Source organism: Columba livia, chromosome 3, assembly GCF_036013475.1.
Source record: "Columba livia isolate bColLiv1 breed racing homer chromosome 3, bColLiv1.pat.W.v2, whole genome shotgun sequence".
NCBI classification, from domain to species: domain Eukaryota; kingdom Metazoa; phylum Chordata; class Aves; order Columbiformes; family Columbidae; genus Columba; species Columba livia.
Genome location: NC_088604.1, coordinates 102,398,118 through 102,425,998, shown reverse-complemented (window position 1 = coordinate 102,425,998; position 27,881 = coordinate 102,398,118). Strand labels below are relative to the sequence as shown.

At 43.0% G+C, this 27,881-nt stretch overlaps 1 protein-coding gene and 1 long non-coding RNA gene across 2 annotated transcripts; one reads left to right on the top strand and one right to left on the bottom strand.

Annotated features, from left to right (window-relative positions):
• Window positions 1–46: 46 nt before the first annotated feature.
• On the bottom strand, window positions 47–7,403 carry SRP9 (signal recognition particle 9). The gene is made up of 3 exons (XM_065058609.1): window positions 7,121–7,403; window positions 4,587–4,655; window positions 47–2,572 (listed from the first exon to the last, which is right to left on the bottom strand). The coding sequence occupies exons 1-3, from the start codon at window positions 7,190–7,192 to the stop codon at window positions 2,453–2,455; spliced, it is 261 nt and encodes an 86-aa protein (XP_064914681.1). The 5' UTR covers window positions 7,193–7,403; the 3' UTR covers window positions 47–2,452.
• Window positions 7,404–13,799: 6,396 nt separating this feature from the next.
• Window positions 13,800–23,705, top strand: LOC110362519 (uncharacterized). Its single transcript, XR_010471642.1, has 4 exons — window positions 13,800–14,632; window positions 20,175–20,347; window positions 22,717–22,810; window positions 23,522–23,705. It is a non-coding gene; the product is annotated as an uncharacterized LOC110362519 (long non-coding RNA).
• The last annotated feature ends 4,176 nt before the right edge of the window (window positions 23,706–27,881 follow it).

The window sequence follows — 27,881 nt, the reverse complement described above, 5'->3', positions numbered from 1 at the left end:
AATTTTTCATCACATACCAGTGGACACAGTCAAGCAGTTGGCAATATGATGGACTAACTCATTAAAGTTTATTTGGAAAATGATCAGCATACACACTCTCTGAACAAGAGTATAAACATGAAAAAGCGGAGCTTTGAGGTCACAGCTTTGCTACCATCCCATGGACACAGTATTAAAGTTGCTGAAAACTCCAGTGCAAAGTCAAGAAGCACCTGTTTCTTTCCAAAAGGTTTACTTTTTTTAAGCAGTACTTTATCACTGTTTTTGTGTATTATGACTGCACAGAACCCCCTAGTTTTTCTGTGAGTATATGGAGAAAAGCTTAACAATACATACTCTTTACGAAAGTAACATTACTATTTATAGTTTTACAGAAATTATTTTTGAATTTAGAAAACTAGAAATCTGCCTCTTTTTCTTGACAACCACTACTCTAATATACAGTATTGTAATTGCACCCCTCTAAAACCTCCTCAAGCCATTTGGTACATCAAGTCTGTCTACAGTCTCCTCTCTCTCTCCTATTATTGTGTCCATGCTCAAGCAAATACCACTCAAGCCTTTCTGTACCTCAGCTCACAGAAGACATCTACATGTCTTGCCAATTTATGAGATGTCCAAAAATGACACTAAAATAGCTGTAGCCTTTTCACCTGCCAATTTAACAGCTTCAATCTTCACTTGTATGACTTCTGTGTAGCAACCATTCATACTGCACAACACTGCTTCAGACGAAAAAAAAATATCTTTCAATACCCAATATGTTATATTGCAATTATTAAGAAAATAATTTGGAGCATCGAGGAACATTTTCAGCATTACAGTGTCTTATTGAAGTTTAACTGTGAACAAAGTTTAGCCTTCTTTCTGGATTTATTTGTATTTCAAAAGCCAATCCAAGAAGAAAAATGTTACATATGTAGCAGTCACTCCTGTAAACTAGAATTTGAGCAGCCACTTGGAATTTAGCACTGCAGTATTTTCCAACAATAAGGAACATTATATGTTGAGCTGAAAGAGTACTCTAATGTAATATTAAAACCTGGGTTTGGTTGGTTGGTTTTTTTTTTGAGCTCCTGGCAAATGCTGGAACTCCACTGCTTCCGAGCAACTCAATTATTTTTATGCAAGTGACAGCAGGTAGCTATTTAAGTAGATTGTTTTGTTATATATAAATGCCACTACAGACAAGTCTTTGTATGGCTCTGCTATACTCTTGGGGCCTAACACAAAACATTAGTCCTAGTTATACCAATAGCATAATTACATTTTAAAAAATCCATCTGGTTTTAACTATGCAAGATCTAGTCAAAGCAAGTATCAATTTCAGCTACCGGGCTTTCCAACAAAAAGCCTTTGCAAAAGATAATTAAGGCTTCCATCACTCTACCAGAGGTAACAATGAGAAACAAGTCTAAGCCACAGGAGCACTGGTCTGTTTTTGACAGTGGTATTTAAGTATTTATTAAGCTGGTTTTCATCCATTTATTCAGTTGGCTGGCATCCATCTGCCACATGTAACATTTAAAAATGCACAGTTAGCAAGCTGCTAAAATAAAGAATCTGGATAGTGTTTGGTTGCATTTCTCTATTAATAGGCAACAGCTTCTAGAATTTGTCTTGCTGATAGACTTAAACTCTGCCTAAAGCAAGGATGGAAAAAGGTCCCCCTGCTAGTATAAAATAGTTCAAGTAGTGGAAAAAAGCCCCATACATTTTTTAATATCATTATTTGCATAAGTAGAAAAGAAACTCCCAGTTTCTTACTGACCTCTATCAATATTCAAGCACAGTTTTACTTTCAGTTTTAAAATACAGATGTTTAACTATTCAGCCAATATAACAGTCTACAAACTGCAGCACAGATAATGTTGGACAGCTGATGATCAAGATCAATCCTAAAAGCTAAAATCTTGCTAGTGACAGTGCTAGTACAAATTGGCATTTTTTAACATTTCAGTTCAGAAAACATCCATTCTTCTAAACCCCACTGATATATATCATTTATGTAAATATTTAGATATCAGATCCAGTCATCATGCTACAGTACTAGGTCAATAAACCTTCTGACTGTGAGAATACACCAGCATAAGGTAGGAACACAATGAAATCTATATGAAATTTTATAACAACTTTCCAGAAATATGCTTGTGGCCTATCTAATTCAACTAAAGTACTGCAGATTTAAAATATTTACTTGTCTTCTTAGCATACCTAATGTCTAAGAATAGTTTCTTGTTTGATTCCCAAAAATAAATATAAGCTTTCAACTGAAAGCATTAATTTTGCTAGTTTTCCGAAGTGGAGTCTGGGGCGGGGGGCAAAATGCTTCAGACTTGTCATCAGTCATCTTCGGTACATAAAAGCTTCTCCTGTCCCAGTATTCATCACATCCAAGAGATATTTTCTTCCAGTGAAATATGACCAGAGCACTCATTTTATTTTCAGCAATTCAGTCTGTTTCCATGGCAGCACTGCGGGATTCCTTAGCCACCATGAGTCGCATTAGCTGACTCTGGAATTTCTCGATCTTCTTTACGTCTTGCGCCTGGTCTGTTCTATATAGCAAACACTGCAAGAGAAAGTTGATTAATAGCAGATTTCATTTGAACTGTTTTTATCCTGTTTATAGTTGCAAGACATTTGTGCTTGAAACATACAAAACAAGGCAAGTACTCAAATGCTCATTTGTGGCATGTTGTTACCATGAGGCAGCACCAACACACATCTAACCTGGTTTAAAATACACATGCATCTATGTTTACATTTAAGTTTCTCTGAATGGCTCATGCCTTCCATTTTGAAAATAACAAAGCTCATGATTTATTCTAGTACCTTCTCTCTCAAAACACGTGCTAAAACTTGGATTTGTAAGCTGTCTTTAAAAGACACCTTTACTTGTGCTGTGTAAAAACAGAAGCAGATTTTAAACCTCAAATTATTTTTCTATTCTCTATATTCTGAAAGCAAGTTTATTTTGCCTTTCACAATCCTTAATATTACACTGCCAGTGACAAAAAAGAAAAACAACAAAACAGTATTTCCCACTGAAGAGGATCCCTTCGCCAAGCAAAATGTATTTCTAAGGCAGTCCTACATAAAGAACTTAAAATCTGATTTAAGATAAAAACTCCTTCACCTGACAAGCCTGTAAATACAAAAGGAACAAGAGTAATATACCAGCAATTTATCACAGTAAAACTGCTTTATTTTTGCAGACTAAATAACTTCTTACACCTGCATGGCATGAGTATGACTGCCCAGGCTGATTTAGCAATGAATAAGCCCCAGAATACTCCATTCTTCTAGTGCTGTCAACACAACATCTTTTGCCAGCACCAAATTCCTATTTTAATTTAGAGACAAACAGTAGAAAAAACAGTTTATTTTTTCCTTCAACTATATTAGTTCTACAGAGTTAGCAGCAAAGAAAACTTGCCCTTCCTGCCTTCAGAAAACAATCAAAAAAAAAAAAAACCACCAAACCAACCCCATTCTCCCACCAGTGTAACAGCTTTTCATGACTGGAAGCGGGTAAGAAGGCCTATAACTGAAAACAGTCCAAGTTCATGGATCACCTGATTCCAACCTTCCCCTATGGAATATTTCAATTTAGTTGCCCTTCACTTCCCCATTATCTGTGCCTCATACTCCATATCTCACCCAAACTTTAGCCCTATTACTCTGTCAAGAAGTGTCATTGCTGGAGTTTCACACCTCTCCCAGGTATTAGAAATACCAATGCCAGACTACTTCTCCTGGAAAGAAAAAATCTGATTTTTCCAAATCTGAAGACAGAAGGGCAGACTACTGTTGCTTACTCTGGACTGCAGAGAAATAACTTGGCTATAATGTCCCTAGTACCAAGAACCTGTCACTGGCATGCACATCAGTATGCATACACTGACCCATTTCTACCTGCTGCCCACCATCTCACATCCCAGCTCCACACATGCTTCACCTCGTACAGCAGCCCTTGAAAGGACACTGCAGAAGTCCATGCTGTGTTATGTACCACAGCTTTTACTGAATGCATAATTGACACCCTAACAGTATTCAGAAAATGTGATTTCTTAACTGCAAATGAATGTTGTCATTCAGTCTGATATCACTCCACTGTCTCCTAATCACAAAGGAGGAGCTGAACCTATGGCTGGAAGCTGTCACCACTCCGAGCAAATGAGAAGGACCACACTCATGCCAGTAAACACATCTGTGCAAAGATGCTCCTGAAACACTACAGTGGGAGCTACCAATGTAGATCCATAAAGCATACTCAGATAGAGAGAAGGTCCAAGATATTTGTAGTGCTTGTTTTTTTTTGTTGTCATATAATCCTAAAATAATTATATCGAGACCCATAAAGAACGCTGAAGTGTTAAAACTTTTAATTGACTGTGCCAAGTTGAATCACACCTCAATGTCAGTCCATAGAGCAATTAGGGAAGTGTGAGCAAAACATGCTTTTAGGAAACTGTCAGGCACTCTCAAGGCAATGGCTAAGAGCTCCCAAGTTGACTGACAACAAAACGTAAGTCCCTGAGAGGTGCAATAAGCCCTGAAAGGGGAACATGTTCTGTACTTACAGCTACATCGTCCGTTACTTTGATACAGAGGTTCCCATCACAATGTCGATACTTGAGAACAACCCGCACCTGGAACAACAAATATTTTAAGAATTAACACCTATAGCTAACAATTCTCAGAAAATATCTGAAGGAACTCTACACAATTTCAGACTACCTTTTATTATAAGTATGTACTGCTTCACATTTTTACCACCTCTGTGGTGGTCCTCAGCTCTGCTGGCTGCTAATCCCACCGTCACAATGGTCTGGAAGTTGACCCGTCCCACTTCCCTGCCTAGAGTTTTAAACTGGTATTACAGTAGCACCCGGAAGCTTAACATTGGGCATGTTCAAAACCACTGTAAATACAACAACCGTATATCACACTTCAGAAAAACTAAATGGAAACGTGTTTATATCCAGGAAACACTTAAAAGAAACAGTTCTACACGAAGAGAGGGATTAACTAAGTGGGGTACGATCACCAATACTTTTTTTCTTCTAAACTGTTATGTAGAAGTCATATTTCCAGTCACTACAGTTAATTCAACACCTGAACTGAAGACTACACACAGATTTGAAGTGTTCTGATGTTTTTGCAAGTGAAAAAGGAGGGTACAAGAATGGTAACTTTACAGTAATTAAAAATCAGAGGACTAAAGAGAGTTCTAAATGAGATTACTTTCAAGACTCAATAAGGCTAAATTTGAAGACTGAAAGCAAGCATGCAACTACTCACTAAAACAGCTGCTACTGTAGTTACCTGCCCTGTGTTTGAACCTGTCCACAGTCCCTCCGGGCTCTCTAATCACCAAAGTTCTGAAAACCACAGTGATAAAAATCAACACCCTCAGCAACTGACTGAGCATTAAATGCTTCCTCCTGAATGCAGAACTGGCTGCAGAGACTTCATATCTATTGTTTCCAGTCTCAGCTAGCACCAGTAACTAGAAACAAAGTCAGGTGTCCTTTTGAGAACATTCCGAACTCAAACTATAAATAGGTCTGGTGAACCTACTTGACTACAAAACATATTTTGAGATTCCTGCTCTGAAATGGATCTCATCACAGATTTATCCTTGTTGTTTAAGAAACTGTCCTCCTCCTACCACAGCAGTTGTGTAACACAGCACCTCTCTGGACCAAACAGGCCCAAAAGCACAACAGGCTGCCATGAGCTGCAGGCATGGACTTGACAGATAACCTGTTCCTGCAAAAGGCAAGAGCCCTCCTTACCTGGACCTCTCCAGCCCAGGACAAGAACACACTCATCTCCCACCATTCTTCATCCTTTGTTTTCCTGACCAGCCCCTGTTACATACAAAGGCTCCTCAGGGTAGTTCTCCGGAAAATTAAAAGAAGGGTCCTTGTGTTGTGACCTTGGGGCCTACATAAACTATTTTATAAATAGAGAAGTTTATTGCCATGGATGGGAAGAGATGACATTTGGAGGCCCCTTAAGAAAAGGGGAAGTGCTACTCCTGGCTGCAGTGACCTCTCTCCTTTCTAACTTAATTGACTATCACAGAGTAAAGGAAGGTAAAACAGGACAATTTTATTATCAGTAGATAGATGGCAATTGTATATGAAGTGATCACCTATGCTAATTAAAGGCAGATGTTAAATACTACTTCTGAAGGTTTCCCTGTCCTCATTTTTGGGGAAGAAAACCAGGCCTTTCTTACTGAAGTCTTCTTGTGCACATGAGTTTCACATTACCTTTTGTGCTGTTTTTTGGCTAAAATGCAATGCTGATTCTGAAGGCTGAAGTTGCTTTTAATGTTTGCACAAACTATACTCCTGGAAAAGTTGCCAGAAACAAAAAAAGCAGTTGCATGCCAATAAGTTAATTCCTAGAGCAAACACTCTTTAGGAAGCTAACACCTTCCAGTCTGAAGTGACACTGCAGGCAACAATGCAAGGTAAGTGCTAATGAATGCCTTCTTTTAATTTTTTAGGAAGACAAGTTCAAATGATACAGTCTTAAATGTTGTAAGCTCATAAACCAATTCTTGATATACTCTTCGTTCAACACTTCATTCCACAGAACTGTTCTAATCCCGGTTTCTAACACGCGGGTACACCGCAAATGAGCACGTTGTGCTCTCTGAGAACACCTGAACACCGTCCCCTGTGTGCGCTTTTGGGGTGTTAAACATGAACTTCCTCTCGTTTCGTGGAAAAGGTCGGTCAGGTGCGACACCAGCCAGTAACCCCCATCCTCGCTGCTACCTCTCGCCTCCCCCGCGCAGCCACCCGAACCGCATCGCCCCTGCGAGAGGCCGCAGCGACCCACGGCCCGGCGGGGACCCGCATCCTCCCCGGGAAGCCGCCCCGCCCGGCTCGGCAGCGGGCTCCACGACCCGGCCAGAGAACCGCCTGCCTCCCCGGGCGGCCAGAGGACACAACACGAGAGCGCCGGAGCCACCAAGCCGCCCACCACCTCACCCCACAGCCGCACCTCATCGCGGCCTACTGCGGGCGGCGGAGGCCCGCCCGTCCCGCTGCCCGCCCGCGAGGCCTCTGGGCCCGGCGCCCGGCCCCCGCCCCACCTTCATGGGGTCGGCGAGGTAGAGCTTCTCGGCAGCTCGCGTGAACTCCTCCCAGGCCTGGTAGTGCGGCATGGCGGGGCCGCGACGGCACCGAGCTCCGCTACCCCCGCCACCGGCAAGATGGCGCCGTAGGCGGGCGCTGCCTCGCCGCAAAGCCGCCGCCTCCCATTGGTCATCGGGGAACAGCTGCCCAATCGCGAAGAGCGTGACTCAGAGATTCCGGCCCCGCCGGCGGAGCGTGGGAGGCGCGGGCAGAGAAGAGAGCCCGGCGGGCGGGGCCGTTGCCACAGCGACCCCAGCAGGCGCGGCGGGATGCCGGCAGGCGCCTCCCCGCCCACCCCGGAGGTGAGCGCTCCCATTGGTGGCAGCGCCGCTGCACGGGAGCCGCGCGGGCTGGCCGCCTGCCGGGCCTGGGATCGCGGGTTCGAGCCCCGCCGCCGGCGGACGGGCAGCCGGTCACAGACTCACAGAATGTCAGGGAGTGGAAGGGACCTGGAAAGATCATCCAGTCCAACCCCCCCGCCAGAGCAGGAACACCCACATGAGGTTACACAGGAAGGCATCCAGGCGAGTTTTGAATGTCTGCAGAGAAGGAGACTCCACAACCCCCCTGGGCAGCCTGTTCCAGTGCTCTGTTACCCTCACTGAGAAGAAGTTTCTTCTCAAATTTAAATGGAACCTCCTGTGTTCCAGTTTGTATCCGGGGCTCGGCGCTGTGCGGGGTCAGCACCCACGGGGCTCTGGCGGGCCCGATGCAGGATGCCTGCGCCTCAGTCGCCCGGGCCCGGAGCGAGGGTTGGCTGGGCTGGTTTCTACAGCTGCAGCTAGCCCGGGTGTGCCCAGGCTGGAAGGGCCTTTGTTACGCTGCACATTGGCTCTGGCTCCATGTTGGAGAAAAGGGATACTTAGGAGCAGCTCTCTGGCTTCTCTGAGTGGCCACAGCCATTTCAGAGGGGTGCAGAGGCTCACCTCGCCACTGGAAATAAAGCTGCTGGTTTCATAAAGAGACTGGAAGTTATAAAACTATAAAAATAAGGTAGAACCCTGCTTTTCAAATATATATACGTGTGTGTAAAGTATTTACATAAAACTGACTAAAATTCATTTCAAAAGTGAAATTAAGGAGGAAGAAGGTCCCGCAGTTTCTCGTATTACATTTTCAAATCCCGTTTCTTTTAACGACTGGTGATTTTTGTTCCTTAATTGCGCGAAGTGTATAACCACAGCGCTAAGCTCTCTGCCTGTTACATGGCTTGTGTAACCACTGCACTTACAATAAACACTTAAAAATTGCAGTCCTGTATTTTCTGTTTCATAGGGATGCACTGAAAACCCAGAAGCTCCTGATAACAACTCACAGCTTCAAGTTCATTTTACCGAACCGAGCAAACCTCAATGGTGTGGCCAGACAATTAAACTGGAAAGTTTAGGGCAGATCTGCATGTAAGGGGACGAATTATGCAGGCTGTTCCAGTTTCTCCTAGCAACGTGGGGAAATACCAGCTGTAGGTTTTTTGACCACAAAAAGCTCGATGGGCGCAAGGGAGAATGAAAAAAAACATGGCATAGAAATAGAAGGGTGTATGAGAGGTGAGAGGAGAAAAACTAGAATGAATTTGCCTGAGTCAGTAAAGCAGAAAATAATTGTTACTGTGGGGATCAACTCTGAAAAAAGTCTGCAGCGATCAGACTGGCAGACTTTAATAAATTGGGACTTGTGGGTGTTATGTGGTCTAAACAATTCTGCTAAAGGGCTTTGTACCAATGAGTGAGGGCTATGAATAGTGGAAAGACTTAAGACTTTTTTTCCTTTCCCAGACCTGCTCACCGAGTTTGGATGCGGCTGTGACTGAGAACTCAGCTTCAGAACTGTCTTTCAGAGAGGCTGGTAATAATCAACAGCTCTGATTAAAGGTGATAGATATATTGACAGAGAGGAATTATCCCAAACGCAGAACCTAACCTGGAGGGAGTGCTTCTTCACTATCTTGGGTTTTGGGTAGCTATTTGTAAGAGCAGAGTAGGAATTGCTTTTGGTAGTATTTTACAGACACAAAGGGGATGTAAATACATGAAAATGAAAGGTGTGGGGAGTGGAAATCCTGTAACATGCGTCGTGTTTCACAGAGCCACTGCTCACCAAATTTGGATCCAGGTTTTCAAGTGGGACGCAGATATTTTCTTTCAGAAGGAGGAGTCCCAGTTTGGGGCTGTCCTTAGGGTTGCACCTTAGGGTTGCTTTTCAGAGGATTTTGATTCAAATGTTTGTAATCCTTTATGTGTTTTTTTTTTACACAAGAGTTGTCTTAGGAGATCGGCAACATCCAGTCATTAGCCTTGTAATTCACAATTTCTGCAGTTAAGCTAATTCAACAGAACAAAATTAGAAAGCAAACCCATTTTGGTATTTCTTTTTCCTTAACACAGATGATTTCTGTGATCCAGTTTAGGAGGCAGCTTTTAAAGCTATTGTATGTGCACAACTTTGGAGGTGACACACTGCAGCAGCCAGGGCAAGAAGCAGCGACAGGGATTTCATAATTTGCCTCACCTCTGAAGAAAATGCGATGTGTCACTGTGACAGTTACATACAGCCTGATACAGAATTCCGCGTAGCCTGTTCCTGGCTGCAGATCTTAAGGATTTCCTCTTCCCTGCCGCCACCAGCACCTATGGCCCCGTGGTTGTGCTGCCACAGCTGTTTGTAACCCTGCACCGCGGATCAAACCAGTGCTTGAATTAAAAGCAGCGCTGTTTTTAGTAACACGTTTTTTGACTGAGATCAGTTAATTTTTCCAGTATACTGTGTGGCCTTACCTACTGTTGTGCTGACACAGCTGTTGAAAACTTACCTTTTTTGGTGGTGAGATAGGATATGGGAATTCCTACTGTTTTTGCTGGCTTGCCACCAAAAATGGGGGGTGTATGTGAAACCACCCCCTGAAAGCAAGACCAGTTGCTGAAATCTCGGCAATTAAAAAGAGAAGCTATTTCTGAGCCTCAGGGAATGTCTGATACCTATAGTTAGTGTGCTGCTTCGCGCTGTTGTTCTCCTCTTGCTTGGAGAACAGAACATTTTTTTGACATCTTTGAAAAGTAACTTAGACCGCTGCAGTTATTCAGCTGTAAGTTGTATTTGATATATGTCCAAAACTGTATTTTTCAAGTGAGTTCCAGTGAATGCAGTAATAGTAGAAAGCTTTCAATGAGCTTTTTGTTTAGTGAAATAAAATGAACAGTTGTTTATCACTGTGTGGAGTGTTTGGTATGCAGCCAATAATAATTTAGTAGTTAGTAAGAATTCTGCTAAAACATACATACTTATCTTGCTTTCTTTTCTTGAGTTCCTGCTTTCTTCCATTCAAGAAATCATTCCAGCGGTCTTGACAGCCGTTCTATCACTTGTAAGTGAACTTAAAAATGCTACAAAACCTCATTTGCCCTTTTCCCAGTGTCTCCTTGTATACTCTTGCTATATTCCCTAGACCACCTTAGCACCTTAGCTAATGTCTTTTTTAGCTTGTTTTTAAGGCCATGAAAAGCTATGAAGCAATAATATAAGTACTTGTGGGATGGAGATTTTTCATGCGGTTTTTCCTCAGGCCTTTCCCCCTCATCCAACCTGTGTGTACATGATTAATGATCTCTCTTTGATCAAGCTTCTACACGCATCGCCACTGCAAGTTCTGCTTCGTATAGTTATGCTCAGGCATCTGGATCCCACATGGTAATTTCTTTAGGTTTTTATCTAGTGTCTTCCTTTGCATAAATGACAAACTGCATTATATCTTTAAATACCATCCATGGCGATCTCGAGTTCTTGCAACTCCTACAAACTTCATGGAAGTTGCAGCTGCTCAGCATCACTCTGCTTTAGATATTTGGTTTCCTGTTTTTCACATAAATGCTTTTATTCAATACAAAGCAGGTGCCATATTCTTATTTGCAAATGTAGTTTTCTTCCCTGGATAAGGGATTCAGATAAGAGTATTAAATTCATTAGGATAGTTATCTGTCACCATGACATTCTACTGGTGGGTAAAACAAGTTGGTCTTTCCAGCCAAAAGAAGCTTTGTATAGAACACTGTGTGGTATCTTGCTAAATTATGGATCTGACGGGAAATAATAGGACAAACTCTGATCTCAGTTATGCTGTTGCAAATCCAGAAGAATTCCGTTTATTTCAGTGGATTTTTTCTTGTATCTGTAACAGTTTAATTAAGAGCAGCCTTTGGTGCTGAGATGATAATCCTGTTCTTGGACCAGGAGCAACATAAAGTCAGCACAGTTATACAGGTCTAAAAGGGTGCTAATGAGGAGTTAGTTACAAGGCAATTATTGCTGCCAGGAATGCTTAATGCTTAAAGAAGGAGATACAGTAAGGGCTTTCAAAATAGCTTCAACCCAGCCCTCAGTGAAGCTAAGGAGAAGGCATGGGCACGGTGATTATACATTCCATTCTTGTGTGTGTATGGTCTAAACCAGCTGGGATTTGTACTGATGCAAACTTTAATTACATAGTGTTGGTTTTTTTTTTGAAAGGACATTTATGTGCGTAAGGATGCAGGTAGATCTTGAGTACAGTGTGACCTGATGTCTTTGACATCTCACTGGCTGCTGGATCTCAGTACCCACGAGAACCAGGGCTGCAGTCAGAAGCTGCTCCTGCTCCTGGATGGGTTATAACATGCCAAACCCAGCCACAGGTTTTCCCTTCACAGCTTGTGAAGGAGCACAGAACATGCTGCTCCTTTCTATGGGTTTTATGTTTTAAACAGCTTGGCTAATGATTTTGCCAGGCTCAGCTACATATATTTAATTACACCAATGCTAATTTTCTACTTCTTTTGCACACAAGCATCTTATCAAGCGATTCAGACACATAATTACAGAGTAATTAAATATTGGTGTGACTTGATAGTCAAAATACAGTTCATGACAATTAAGACTATTTGTGGACAGCAAGATTTAGGCCCCTGTCCTGGTGCCCGTCCCAGCCAAGTCACAACTTCCAGGCAGGATGAGACCCGGGTGCACACTACTGTCCCCCCTCCTTTTCCCCGGTGTCCTTGTTCCTGTGAAAGGAAACACGTCCCAGATCGGGGCCAGGCGGGAGCCACGGGCACACCGTGATCCACGCGTCCTTGACGTTTTGGCCGTAGCCTTCCCCAAGGCAGCATTGTTTCCTAGTTTACTTTAACCATTAGAAAAAAAATCCTGTCATTTAATAGGGTCTTCTCTAATCTTACTGTACACTAGGGAGTTTCTATATGTGTATGTCAATAGCTGTTGCACTAGCAAGAGAGCTGTCCCTGTGTACGGCTGTATTGCCAGCCTGGCCTTAACAGAAACTGCCCTTTCATTTTTGGATGCTGTTCTGACAGTGGTCTTGTTAAGCTGTTTGCTTTTGGTAGCTAGAAAGATGCATTCCTTCTTGTTAAGTGGTCAGTTTAATCCCTTCAGCATAATAACGTGTTCAAATTAATGTGCTGTCATGCAAGAGACATATGTTAGAGAGCAGCCTCTATTCTGTCACAACACTGACAACTGAGATTTGAGAACAAAACAGCAGTCCTCATGATGGCCTTTGGGGAAAAGAAGAACACATCTGGTAGCCAGCTCATGGACCGGCATTTGGAGCACTCTGGAAGCAGACAGACGCTCTCAGCATTAACTGCTCATAGATTTTGTGTCACCATTAAGTGAAGTTTCTGACCATGCTTAAGATGGGGTTAGATCATCTGCTGGCACACACTGGAGGCGCATTGATTTCTTACATTAATCTTTAAATAGAAAAGCTTTTTCTTTGATAGGCATGACTTAAGGCTGGTTTACCTGTGCTATTCATGCTGCCATGGCTGACGTAACTGAAGAGTACAAGCCACCAGAACAGGCAAGTGAGATCAGATGCCAATAGCGATATCTGCCCCAGTCTCCTGGAGCTGTGTAACTGCATCTGGGAAAGAAGGGCTTTCAGTACCTCTAACTAAATTGACTCCTAATTCTCAACTACATGTCTCAGCCCAGATTAGATGGAAGTTGCCTCCTTCTCAGTTCAGCCTGTGGAAAGGAAGGCACAAGCACTTCTTAGTCTGCTGCGCTGCGCCAGCCGGTGAATCCCACCGACTTCTTGCTGAAGTGATAGAGTCTCGCGCTTCCCCTTCCCCTCGGGCTGCTGTGACAGCAGCAACGTGCAGCTGGTGGGAAACTGTAATTTCTGCTGTTCGCAAAGTAAATTAATGCACGTCCCCAAATCTGCGCCATCTCATTCGAGTGGACTCTTGGTTTAGCTGTGTCAGCAGAGGAGGCTGGTAGTCCCAGCCAGTTGTCATTGCCTTTTCCCAGGAATTAATGCCCCCTCATGATCTTTTTGCAGAGATGCTCGTGCGAGTGCCCCTTAACCCACTTCAATCAAACTGGGTTAGCAAAAACCTCCTACTTAATCCATTTAAGCTAAGTCTGGCTCGGGTTGACCAAAGTAGGTTAGGGGTGCCCACACGAGCCGCTCCGCAGGCAGATCTGAAGAGGTGGTAATTTCCACAAGAAGAAGTAGGACGGGCTGAGCAGGGGGAGCGGATCTGAATCAGCAGCTTCTCCCATCCTCTTGGCTGCAGGCAGGAGAGGACGGCGGCCACTGCCCTGCGCTGCGCAGATGCACGGACATGCTGGGCAGCTCAGCTGGCAGCCACGGCTCGGGAAGCCACGGCAGCGCAGCTGTTTTCCCATATACTTCTTCCCGTAGTTACAACAGTAGAAAAACTTTGCGCGGAGCAGCTGTTGCCAAGAATGCCCAGCTGACTGCAGCCTCTGCGGGCTCCTCATGCTCTCCTCCTCAAGTGTTTGTCCTTGGTCAAGAGTTGCTGCAGGCAGAGGTCCAAATTATGGGCAAATTAGTGTCAGAGTGGATTCTTGGCATTTGCATGGCCAATTCCTGAAACAACTGCAAGCATACATGTTCCTTTGGTGCTCTACTTCATGGATTGATCTGAAAGGTTAACGTGGGTATTGGCCTCTTTTTCCAAGTAACAACTGATAGGATGAGAGGAAAGAGCCTCAAGTTGTGCCAGGGAGGTTCAGATTGGATATTAGGAAAAATTTCTTCCCGGAAATGGCTGTCAGGCATTGGAACAGGCTGCCCAGGGAAGTGGTTGAGTCACCATCCCTGGAGGTGTTTAAAAAATGTGTAGACGAGGTGCTTAGGGACGTGGTTTAGAGGTGGACTTCACTGTGCTAGGTTAATGGCTGGACTCAATGATCTTAAAGGTCTTTTCCAACCTAAATAATTCTGTGATTCTATGATATAGTATGGCAGTTTTCTATAAAAGACATCTGATACAGAGCTGGTGTAGCTATCGGGCTCACAGGCCCATGAAACAGATGCATGAGAGCTGGGATCTGTGCTGGGATCTGGGCTTCCTCACTTCCAACGTGGCTCTGCTGTTATGATCCTTATCGCAGAGGTTGCAAGTATTTACCTGGCCCTTTGGCTGACGTCAAGGAAGTTCGACAAGGTAAGGCAGTCTATCCCCTAACAATCGTCTTGAGCCTACACAGAAATTTTAACCTCAAATCTGTACACTTAGCTTTTAATGAGATTTGAAGTATGTTAAAAATATGAAAGGAGATGTAGGTAGTGTTTAGGAGTGGGGGCAGGGCTGTGACTTTATGTTGAAGGGATAACTACCAACAAGATTTGAAATGTGTCCGAACAACTGCATTCTTGCTGAGGTGTTTTCTCTCTTCATTAGCAACTTTTCTGATTTCATTATTTTATTTTATGCATACAAAGCAAGCCAAAGGTTGAAGTGATCTTGCTGCTTCAGGAATAAATGACAAGAGTTACCCCTTCTTTCAGACGAGGCTGAAGTTTAGAGGTCACACAGACACCAGAAACACATATGCAAGGGATGCAGACAAAGGAGGAAATATTTACCTCTCTCATAATTTTAAAGCCTGGAGAAAGATGCAGGGCCTTCAATCAATTCCCAGCCTGATGCCCACCCTCCTTCCTTCTCTCCCTGCCTCTTACCCACTCATGGCTGGGAGGGAGAAGAATTGGGAACAGGATCTGTGTGTTTTCTGAGGAATCTCTGTACCAGATCTCTATTTATAAGGATTCAGCCAATCTGTGTCCGCCTTATGCAGCACAAAGAGATGAGGCAGGGCAGTGTGTCTGCTCATACATATTTCAAATACCTTTTTAAAAAAATAGGGTTGTTTTCACTTTTATTTGAAAACGGTAAATCTGGCTGCCCTAAAGCTATCTCCTCTTCTATGTAGTTTAGTCTTGTTGATTTAAAAACAAGAATCATGAGAAAGATTTGCCAGTGTAGCGTTTGCTATGCAAAATTTACATGCAGCTGCTTTGAACTGAATTCCCAGCAGAAGTGAAAGGATTTTGAGGCTTCCAGATCTTAGCAGACTGCTGTTTTTTTGCAGACAGAAATCTGTATGATATGTACTTCTCCAGAGATCCTTCCCAGCCAGCTAGGACTGTACTATCGTTCTACACTGCCGAGACATATTATCAGCTTTTGGGAGGGGATCCTTCTGGACCTAGAAAGTTAATTAGCTTTGCTTGCGGATGTCTGCCACTGAAGTGACTGATTACTTTTTGGAGGGAACGAAAACTCTTGTCTCTAGAGTCGAAAACAGCAAAACCATGCAAATTTGTGTAAATCTTGATGCTTATTTATCTCCTGTGGGGAAACACTCTTCTCCATATGTGGGGAAACTTTTCCAGCAGTTCTATTTCAGTTTCTGGAATTGTAGGTTGAATCATAAATCTAGTCTTATAGATGGAGTTCAGGAGTGTTTGAAGGCTGTTTGCAAATCAAATGCTGGTAACGTCGATTAAGCCAGTCTTGCCTTACTTGACTCCAGCCTGACCAGTTTCACAGAAGCTGAGAATCTGTTGACACTGATAGGTTTTTTTTGGGTAATGAAACCATGATCTAATCGAGGACCAGAGCAGTAAACAAGTGGTTTGCTGTTTAGACATGTAACTAACACAATGAAGTTAATGCAGGCCACTTATGGGTGAGGTAAAGAGGTCTCCTGTGCTGACGCAGAAACCTCCTCACTCCTTGGTGGCAATGCTAACTTCAGCGTGTGGATGCTTTTCTCTTTAGGAGCAGGATCAATTTGATGCCCCATAAATCTTACAAGGTATTCTGTTCGTTCCTCAGAGAAGTATCATGAGGGTTAATTATTTCTCTGCTCTGACTCAGGCAGTGATTTTGTGCCAGAGGATTCTGGCAGTGCGTATAATCCTGGTGATACCCTCAGTGAGGAAACCATTGTTAACGGTGTTGATGAGGAAGCGCTAATGGAAGCTGAACCAGAGCCTGATATAGAATTTGAGAGACCTGAGGCAAGCAAAGGAAAGAGGTTGGAAACTTCACTGTTTGCTGCCTTCAGAAGCACATCTTATGGAAAATAACTCTTTGTCTTCTTCCCCTTTCCTCCCCATCCGAACACAGGCTGCAGAATGGCTCTCCTGAGGCCGAGCTGTGCTGGAGGGAGGGAGGGAGGGAGGGGATGCACTGCTGAAGTGCTGGTGTCGATCGTTGTTCCCCTGGGAAGCCGTGCAGCAAGGAGCAGGTTTCAAACAGAGTAAGTGTCTCTTCAACAGCAGAACGAGGCTGCCAGATGCAGGGCTGAGGCCCTCGCTCTGCCCAGGCTCCAGTGAGGCATTGCTCCAGGGCTGGTCAGCACTGTGGATTATAAATACATTGGCTCTGTTACTCTGTTTGGGACCGGTGCTGTGGAGTTAAGATGTTGCATGAATAAACTATATTTTCCATACTGTTTTCCTCTATTGGTGTTTTATAAGCTCATGTGGAGAGACCAGTGATATCTACCTGCTGTGTAACCGTGCTGTGAGGGGCTGAGGGGCTCCCTGTGCCAGCACGCAGAGCTCATCACAACTTAGCCCTTAAAAAGTTTCCCTTGTCCCAAAAAGATTATTTTCTTCTCCTAGTCTCGTATGGTTTCCAAGGCCCAGTTTAAACACATACAATGACATAGGATAGATAGCTATTTTCCATACATGGCATTGGTTGTTCAGCAGGAAGCATTCGTTGCTGTTAGACAGTACTGAAAGGGATTCTGTTCTGCACTCCAAAAGTGAAGCAGGCAGGATTATCTTGGGTCACATCCTTCTTCTATTAGTCAAATGGTGAAACCAAACATCTGAGTTGTTTCAGTCTGTGACCTTACCCCGTGCTTCCTGACAGATCTCACAGCTTTTCAGTTGTCCCTAGTTTATATGCAGGATTCTTCAGTCCCCCTGGCAATCTGCATTCTTTCTTGAGGTTTTTCCTGGTGTCTCGGGCCCTTGGGAGATCACAGCCTCGCCTTGGTTTCTATGTGGCTGCATAGCTAACCACTCCAGTAATTCACTGCCTTCATCTGGATCCCTCCGCTGAACAGGCTGAAAGGTATTCATGGCCTTCTCCAATGTTTCTTGATGCTATTCAACCTATACAGTGTTCTTTCAATTCGCATTCTTCCTGGATGCCTCCAGAAGCAGAACAGCAGGCTCCAACATTTCCTGACACTGTGGCCCTTTATAGCAACCAGCAGTTTACACATTTGTCATTCAGCTCACAATCTGCTTCCCTGTTTCTGGCATCTTACAGTCGCTCTCTCATTCCCTAATGTGCTATATCCCTCTTTAGGCTCAGCAGCTGCTCCAAGAAGGTTCCTAAGGCTGGGGAGCCTTTTGCTGAAAACATTTTTGATTCTCCTTCATGCTCTCTAGCAATGACTTTTTTTTTTTTTTCTATTTCGTGAAATAATATGTTTTTCCTTGACATATTTCTGATTGCTTCTTCATTTACCTTTGTCAGCCCCTGATACCAGTAGTCTGTGTTATTCCGCATAACATCTGGACACTGTGACTTTATAATTTCAAACATCCTTGTAGCCACACTCAGCAGTTGTAGCCCTTCTTGATGCGACTGATTCAGTAACATTCCCTTGTGTTAGCTGACTGTCTTTTGCATCCCCAGCAATTCTCAGCTTTCTCTGTTTTTTATCATTATCCAGAGGCTTGCATCTCATAGCATTGTGAGGCTTTCTCAGACAGCTCTGTCGTGATGATGTCTCCTCTGGTTTTCTGTGTCACCCTGGGACCTTGCTCAACAAACGTATCTTATTCAATCTCCCTCATGTCCCACAGCACTACACAGGCTTTTCCTACATCCTCAGCAACTTCCATGGTACTCTGATGTCCCCTGGCTGTTATCAGGCTCTCTTTGATCTTTCCCAGCTGAACTGCAGCCCTCTTAATATCCCTCTCTGTATCCTCTATGATCTTCACAGGCACCTCTGGCTCACTAATGGTTATTTCCACATTCTTTTTTAAGTTTGACTCAAAACATTTTTGCTCCACTGCAAACGTTCACAATCATGCATCCAAAAAGGACTTTCTGGTAAAGTAGAAGTTCAAGCATTCATGTTTTTTCTCTGATAACATTTTTTAAAAGAAAATACGTGGCTGTCTTAATGAATTATGAGAACAGGAGGTTGTTACAGCATTTGCAGAAATGTGTATGAGCAGTCCAAGGCTCTTTCTCCAAGTGACTAAAGTAAGGTAAGGATTATACCACAGTGAGCTTGCTCCATATGTAAAGACCCTGCAGAAAATAAGATTGGAAATGCTCTTGAAAATTTGACCCATAATAGCAGTGGCTTTGCTTCTCTTTAATAAGATGCATATAACTGTTCAATGCAAATTCACCTAGCAATATTTGTAAAGTACTTGAAATATTTGGGTGATGGGTACTGTGGAAGTTTAGACTGTTGCTACTCTTACATTAGACACGTTTACCCATAGTGATTAATAAAAAAATCCTAAGTTGGACATGATAAAGCAAATTTTACTTGCCTGCTAGTTGACCTCAAAACCTGTTTGAGGTTCAAAGTTTTCAAAAAGAAAAAAGAAACAGACGCTGAAGTTTACAAAGCTGTAGAATTGGCTTAATTCTGATATCAAGTCTTTTGAAAGTATATGAGCATGAAAGAGTAAGAGTTACATTTCTTATTAGCTATTCGTGTTGTAGCATCATCATCATCAGACTCATGCCTGCTAGTGTAATGTAAGCAAACCGCATCCATTCTATGTGGATATCATTACAGACTGAATATTTCTTCTTCATAAAAATTCCAGCTCTCAAACATGTTTGTATCCTTTGACTCTCTCCTTGTCCCCAGTGCTTTGATTGCAGTAAGAATCCTAAAATAAATTTGTTTCTGTCGTTTGTCTTGTGCAAACATGCACACCCGTTCCTGGTTTCCACTTACAAAGATAACAAAAAAATCCACATGATATAAATCATACAATAGTGCATTACAGTTTTATTTAGTTCCTCAGTCAACCATGCTTTTAGTTATACCCGGCTGCAGACGCCATGTTTAACCACACAAGGGCTACGTGCTTATGTGCTTACTTTATTTCCTTTCCTGCTAAAGTTTTAAAGCAGTCAACAGCACTTTGAATACGGATTTATTACTGCTTACGTACCACTGCACTGCAGGGGAGGGAGGATAAAAATGTTACCGAGTACAGTGGGGTGAGTTTCTTTTTTCATGAGAGGACTGTTGAACAGAAGAGGAAGGAGCTGGACCTTGTGCCAGCTATTTTTGCACAAGCCAGGTCCTGCCATCAAAACTGCTGTGCAGAGGGGTAAGGTTAGCTGAAGCTCCCAGGTATACTTTTCCACAGACACCCGGTCCTTCCCTTCCTCTCTCTTCACTTCCCTCCCCACAGCCCCTTCTGGGACAAGTGCAGGAGCCAGCTCATCCAGGTGGACATCGTCAGGTAGAAGTCTGTGATGGTTGTGGCTGCTCTGGAGAACCTAATTCAGCAAGTGATCCAAGTTCGGTCACGGCCTAACTGGGTGTAAATTACTTTTTTAACATGAAAGCTGAGCTTGACCTGGCAGCTTTTAAAACCCGGAAGATTTGAGGGGCAAGGCAAGACAAAAAATACTGAATATATTACTCTTGCATCAGATAGAAGCTTCTTTTATTGTTTTTTCTCAGCAGGAATTTCCCTGGTGTGAAGAATTCCTCTGTGCATGCAGACTGGACACGGACACATTCTTACCCTGTGTAGGTTGCCATCATGGAGTCTGGAGCATAACCACAGAATAATTTAGGCTCAAGTGGACCTCCAGAGGTTATTTGGTCCAACCTCCTTTCCAAACAGGGCCAAGCAGGTGAGGCTGCTTGCTGATCATCCTCCTCTGATAGATGGACTATGCTGAAAATAAAGGCTTTAAGTTTAGATTAGAAAAGTATTTCTTAAACTTCTTGTGAGCCCCCTCTAGAATAATTTGTCTTCCCAAGATTTTCCTGAGTGCAGCATTTCTGCCCAGACTAGGGAACAGCTAACTTCTGCTGACTGATAGCAACAGCTCAAATTCCTCCAAGGTGAGGGAGTGGGAATTGATTATAATTCACTCGCTTAAAGTGTGAAGATCCATTTCTTTGCCTTGGAAAAACTGCACTTCAGTGAGCAGCGAGATGAGCTTGTGTAAGTACATGCTGCCAGTTCTTATGCCCAGGCCCTGCAGGAAATGAGCAGCATCTACTAAGTAGATTAATTGCTGTTCTCCATCTTGGTTTTATACTATATTTTTTTCCTCTCTGTAGTTCACCTATATTTATGGTTCATGCTTCTTAATTAAGAAGGAAAAGACATTTTCTCTCTCTTAAATGTTTCAGATTCCTTGTGATTCAGTTTGAAAGTTTTTTTCATTGCTGTCTTTGGCCTAGCACTGGGCAAGTACCAGAACTGGAGAACTGCTGCTTAGCAAGCAGGTTGAACATGGGCATTGCAAAATCAAGTTTTCTATTGCTCTTGCTTTGTAGTTTGCCTCAGGATTGATGAGGTGGCATTACCTCTAGCAATGCTCATTCTCTTTTTAGCCTCTGTATTGATATTTCTCCCAATAAGTGAGAAATCTATTTTTGTGAGCATCTTGTGACAACTGGCTCAAGTGACATAAGCCACTGAACAGCTATTGAACGAATCTAGGCCAGATTCAGAATAGTAAATTAGAGGCAGAACTTTCCACATTCAAATAGTAACAACAGATTGATCTGAACCAAACTTTTGTCCTTCAGCTTCTACTTTGTGTGACAACTGTTCACTTAAAATAGTGTTCAAATGACAAAGAAAGGCAGCTGTGACAGTACTTCCAGTCCCCCTGCAGAAGGTGTTGGTTCACCCCAATACATAATGCACAGCCTCTCCAAAATACATGTCCCATCTGTTCTCAGCATCCACAATGTGATGAAGCAGTTCGGAAAAGAAAGGGAAGAATAACTTCTCTAAATGCAGCTGGAGGGGAGAAGTCTGAGAGAGCCCTGGATATAATTACCTGAGCTGGAGTCCAGCCAGGAGAATGCTGAGCTAAGGAACAGTAAAGTCCTGACTCTGCAGAAGGGATCCAGACAAATTTAAAAGAAACTGCAATAGCAGAAGCGGGATTTGAGCATCTGGGAAGACGTTTGAGAGAGTGAATGAATACAAACGAAGGCCTCTGGGAGTCTGATAGGAAACAAAAGGAGCAAAATCTAGAGCGGAGGAGTGTAATGGTAATATATGTGGCACCGACTCGCTTGTATTCCATCAGTGGCAGAACTGTATCTTGTACATGATCTAAGAGAACTAACTGCTCTGAATTCATTTAACCCTCTACCCAAGCCAAACTACATGAACAAGGATGAAAATAAGACAAGTTATCTCTCCTGCATTTTTAAATAGCAATGAATAAGAGCTGAGTCAGACCTGATAAATATGGTAAATCTTTAACATAACACCAGGTTAATTAGCCACCACTACAGGAAAGCTTGTGCAGGAAGAAGGATTTCTCTTTCCCCAGCTAAGGAGACCTGGTCTCAGCCTGGAAGGACTTTTGCCTTTAATCCCGAATTCCTTCAAGGGTACTTACTCTAACACTTGGCCATTGTTTCTTGCCAGCACCAGTATCAAACAAGCGTTTCCATTTTCCTTCACTCTTTTACAAAGTCTTCACAAATCCCAAATCAGCAAACTGACATACCTAACGGAAGGATGATAAGGGGTTTGCTATTGACTACCTTTCATTTTAAGGTCCTGTTCTGTTTTTCCTCGTATTTTCTGGGAGCAAAGAGCATTCTCAGGCAACTACCATTGATCAGACCATGCACGAAGCTTTTTGGTGCTCCTGAACTGTTCTCATTCAGGCACTCTAAATGGTTTATAAGGTTTGTCAAAGAGAATTGGTTTCAAAAGGAATGCAAATGAAAAAGCAGAGAGCTGATGGAGGAGAGCAGGGAAGGTAGTCCAGAAGGCAATGTTAAAAAAATAAAAATAATAAAAAAAACCAAAACAAAAACCAAACAAACAAAAAAATGGAAGCAGCTGGAGGGAAGGTGGAATATGAGGAAATCCAAGTGGGGTAGCATCCAGGATTTGAAACTCTGCATTCTTCCCACTGGCAGGTTTTTTCTTACTTTCCCGTAGCTCGCTCTTTCCTTTTTCCCCAGCTCATTTGTTTTATGCTAAGAGGCTTATTTGTCTTTCTTGGGTTATTTGTAGTGCATCTGGATGGAGGCATCCTGATAAATCAGTTCCTCTGAAGACTGTGATTTAAAAATTAATGTTGGGATGGATTTTGAGCTAATTTAAACTGGTATATATCTGATGAAGTGAAGTTTAGCCTTGTAAAATTCCACCGCTGGAGCAAATGCATAAACAATGAACATTATTCGTCTTCACTGTGTCAGAAAAAGAAATTGCCTGCTTCTTCCAAAGAGATTATTTTAAATTTGAAACACATACCTATAAATGTCTGTATTTTGCAGTTTTGAAAATCTAAGCATGGAAATGTATTATGTTAACAACTATCACACTTCAAGAGATTGTCTTCCACTGAACACATTATGTCTGAGAAGCAGTAAACCTTTCATTAGTTTTATCTGCCTGAATAATTGGTTTAATTTTGTTTTATTTGCTTCTATAATATCACGTGTATTATTGTGCTTCAGCAGACAAATGTAAGCTGGGGTCAGAGTGCAAGCTCAGATAACAGTTCGCAGTTTTCAGCACCCTGCAGGATTCAGCACTTAGTATTTTTGGATTTTATTTTATTACTAAACACAGAATGAAAACACCATAGAACTGATTCATCTTGGTCACTGTTCTTATATGACTGGCTTGGAATCGAAAAAAGAGATTTTAGAGACAGCTTTGCTTCTGATCTTAGGGAAAGCACTGATGGGAATTAGGCGCTGCTACTTATAATACATATAATTAGAATCCAAATTTTAATCATACTGCCTTTGAAAGCAAAACCAAATCAGTAATAATCTGAAATCATGTCCCTGGCCACTTTTCACTCTAGTCAGGGGATGCCCAATTCCCACTAATGCCAGGAGCGTTACTCCGCGTTGAAGAATGAGATCTGATGGATTTTGCCGCAGCAGCTACAGAAGTGACCGCCCCAGGCGTCTCACCCCACTGCTCCACTGCAGGTGATCGCCGTCCCAGCAACGTCAGCAGAAGAGAGTACGTCACACCTCAGTTTCTGCATGGTAAGCCTGTTTGTCTACTTTCATTCACCTCAACTGGATTTTAAACCGGATTTGCACCGGTGTCCCCAGGAAGGCGGGAGCATGGGCATCCTGCTGCGCACTCAGCCATCGGGTGGAAAGCTCCGTCAGAAGGACGGGGCAGCTGAGAACGGTGGCTCTTGGTGCTACCACAGCGATACTCATCTCTCAGTGCTGGGGAAGTGTCAGCTCGGCGGTCTGTGATGACTGTGTGGCAACAGTAAATAAGGCAAGGAAAAAAAAGGTAAATTAGGGACCTTAACAGGAAAATCAACAAAATCACACATCTATAGAAATAAGAGAAGGCCAAAATGCTTTAAGATCCGAACATGAATTTGCATGGTGAGTAAAATGATAATTTATTGGAGAGCCACAATTCCACATCTTTTCTAACAAAGACTTTTCTCTCGCTTTAAGCTACAGCCGATGTTCTGATGATTTGCTTAATTAAAAGGAAAAAAAAACCCACCACACAAAAAAACCACAAACCCAAAAAACTAGTAGAGAAAGTCACTGGATGAGCTGGGGGCTTGGCAGTAGGAAATGAAGACTTTGAGCTGCTTGTCAGTAGTCACAGTGCTGTCTGAACAGGTCTTGATTGTGTTACCAGCTAACGCTGCTTAGTATCTTCTGTGAAATGGCACAAGGATGTCTGACCAGCTCCTAGTGATGGCTAATGGTGCTTTGCATCCAACCGGGTGGTCAGAGCAGGAAGGATAGAGGATGAGCAACCAGTGGACACTAAGTTATAAAATTGCTTTCAAAATGGCAAAAGGTAAGTTAGATGGGACAAAAAATGGGGATAAACAGAAAAAGATTTGTGCTTTTATTGTCATATGTGTGAGGTCCAAGTGACACCACACCAGTGGAACTCAGGCTTTTTATTATCTCTGAAGATATGAAAATTACACTCACAATAAAAGTGTGAGGACACTGTGCCTTCCACTGGATCTACCACCTGCCATTAGAAAAAAACCCTATAATCAACTTCAAACGTTTGGAGTTCAAAGATGCTGGCACGCTAGCCTTAACTAATGGATATTAGCTCTTGACCCTTAGTCTAACCAGAGACGCAATGTTTAGACATCTAATTTCTTAATTCATTATTCACCTGAACCCCGACTATGAGCAAAATACATTTGTCCAGCAAACTGTGTGCAATCGCTCTGGGAACTGCTGAGCTCCTGCCTTTTTGGTTCGCTGCTGAAAATCAAATTATATAGCTTCAGAAACAGAACTATAATTAGGGTCGGTGGAAAACTGTGAGTAGGATAATATTGTGGATTCTGCAGTTTTTGTCATGTTGCTCCATAATATGCCAGAAGCCAGCGAGCCTCATTGCTCTGCAGTGCGTTAACGCACTCCCTGCTCACTGACGGGGAGCTGGCCCTTCCGTGAGAGCATTGCCAGGGCTGGCAAAATTTACAGGGATCCGCAACTGTGCTCCTCCTGGAGTTGATGGCAAAGCTCCTGTGGAGTTCTGTCAGAGCTGGGCAGGCCTGGGCAGGGAAAACAAGGATGGACGAGGAAGACGATAGAGCAGAGATGAGGAGAAAAGAAGGCAGGTTATCATGTTTCATTATAATCTCTGCAGTTATCACTGGATCTCATACTGATATCACCAGGAGGTTTGTTCATAGATGAAAATTATGTTTCAACTAAAATTTAATCAGTGCTCATTTTCCCGTGCTCCATCACACTAAGAAAATCTCTCCTTTAGGCTACTGCTCCTTCTGCCTCTGGGCTCTTAAGTTCCTCCTTTTCCTCCCCAGATTTTCTTCTGCTTGTCCCTCATCCCCCCTGCACATCTTTCTTTCAGTGACTGCCAGATCTCACCCCTTGGGGGGCTTCATTTTCTCCCCTTGCACCATTCCAATCCCAACATAATCAGCTGTGTGCAGCCTAATGACTGGCCGTGATGTGCCATTGCCGGTCCTTTCAGCCAGGAGAATACACCTCTTGAGATCCTTCTTTCAGGATGTCAGCAAACTCAGGCAACTGTTAAAAGACTGATATCATAGTTGGAAGGTTGCCCAGAATCCGTTTGTAACAAAAAAAATAATTTAAAGAAGCAAGTTTTAACTCTCATGACTATAGAGGTGGTCTGAAGACGTAATAAACGTTCAAATAATTACAAAGATAGTGCAGGATCCAGGCTCATGCGTCATTCCTTGTGACAGAAGAAGGAAATAAAAATGAAGAAGGAAAAAAAAAGTGAGCTAATTGTGGGAAAGAAGCATAAACAGAGAGGGTGGAGAGGGAACCAGAAATGGAGAAATACAGAATGCTCTCATTTTTACTGAAAAAGTGTGAAACAAACAAAAAATAAACAAAAGCCTAAGGAGTGAAGAAGAAATAAACGGAGGAAGAGAAGGAAGACTAGTGATACAAGCTGGGAGTTGGTTGAATTAAATTTGAGCACTGCAGCGAAAAGTTCCAGCTATTGAATTACAGTCCAGATTCTTTAGATTGCAAAGCTGTCCGTGAAGAGACTGGCTCTCCGCTGTGCTTACACAACAACCACCGACTTAGGGACAACTGCCACACAAATACTTACCAAAGTTAATAATAAAAGGTTGAAGTAATTCATGTGCAGCAGATGACTTGGAAGAACCTCTACATGAGGTGGCAGAAATAAAGACTGTATAAAAATATTTGCAAGTGGTCACAGCAGATGAGCAACGGTTGCAAGGTCAACATCAATTATTTTTCTTCCTATTTTCCGAATGCACTGACACTGCAAATACCTTCCACACTAGTTTATGTGTATATATATACACACACACATATATATAAGAATTTCTTAGCTTTTTAAGGAAGGAAAGTTGATGTCCTTTCACATGTTACTGCATTTAGTTCCCTTTGTTTCATTAGAAGGGTTGGAATTCCATATCCACAAATTGAAGCAGAGGTCTGTGAACAACTCTTACTATGTAGAAGCGTATCATCCTCTGTGCGGGCTGCAAGGAGAAAAGACATTAAGTTATTTTTTTAGTGGATCTCAGTAGGAAAAGTAGAAAAATACTACATATCAGAAATGCTGGGTTCTATTCCAGATTCTGGGAGGAGCACAGCCAGGCACAGCGTCAGCTCTTAGCAAGTTCTGAAGTGTTCAGCTCCCAGTCCCTCTAGCTTTTCCTGCTTACAGTCCCAGTTTCTCTGCCTTTTACCTTTACATCTCCCTGTCTCCAGCCCTGTTTCTCAGTCTCCTTTCAGCTTCACCTTTTAGTCCTCACCATTGCTGTATTCCAGCTGTCAGGAGCCCCTTCTCCCAATACTCATCCTAGGCTCCCCTGCTTCCAAGCTTCACTTCATTCAGATTGGATATTAGGTAAAATTTCTTCATGGAAAGGGTTGTCAGGCACTGGAACAGGCTGACCTAGGAAGTGGTGGAGTCACCATCCCTGGAGGTGTTTAAAAGATGTGTAGATGAGGCTCTTAGGGACACAGTTTAGTGCTGGATTTAGGTTATGGCTGGACTCAATGATCTTAAGGGTGTCTTTCAACCAAAATGATTCTATGATTCCATGGGTCAGCCCCTGGTGCCCCAGGTGCCCCTGGCACCTCACCATGGGGCTGCTCCCCTGCTCTCCCACCCAGCAATCTGTCACTCCACACAAGGTTAATCAGAGCTTGCCTGTTCTTGACGGAACAAGTGCAAAGCAATTTTCAGAGGTTAGGCCAAATTGGGAGGCTATGGGAGGTATGAACAGCAAAGGGTGCCTCCTTGATGTCATCGTTTGTGATTCCTTCCTCCTTCAGGGTATGGATGGGCCAGGGTAGGATGGGAATGTTTGTGAGGCAAAACAATATCCTTCTTTCTGGCCTGGGTTACTTTGGCTAGAATTATCCAAAAGTATTCAGGTGAGGTGGATACCAGCATGGTAACTTTCAGCTGTCATATTGTAATGCTGTAATTCGGGTAGAGAATAATGACATAAATGGAGAGTGTAAAACACTCAGCTATAGGAAGTCTTCTATTTATTACCCATAATGTCACAACCTACTTTGTAAAATAGCTATGTCTGCTTTGAAAATTGCAACTGAGGACCTTAAAACATTTACACCTTAAAAACATTTGCAGTTTCTCAGCCTTCCTAGGAGGGGGAAATTTTTACTACACAAGCAGAAATGGAGGCACAGAGACATCAG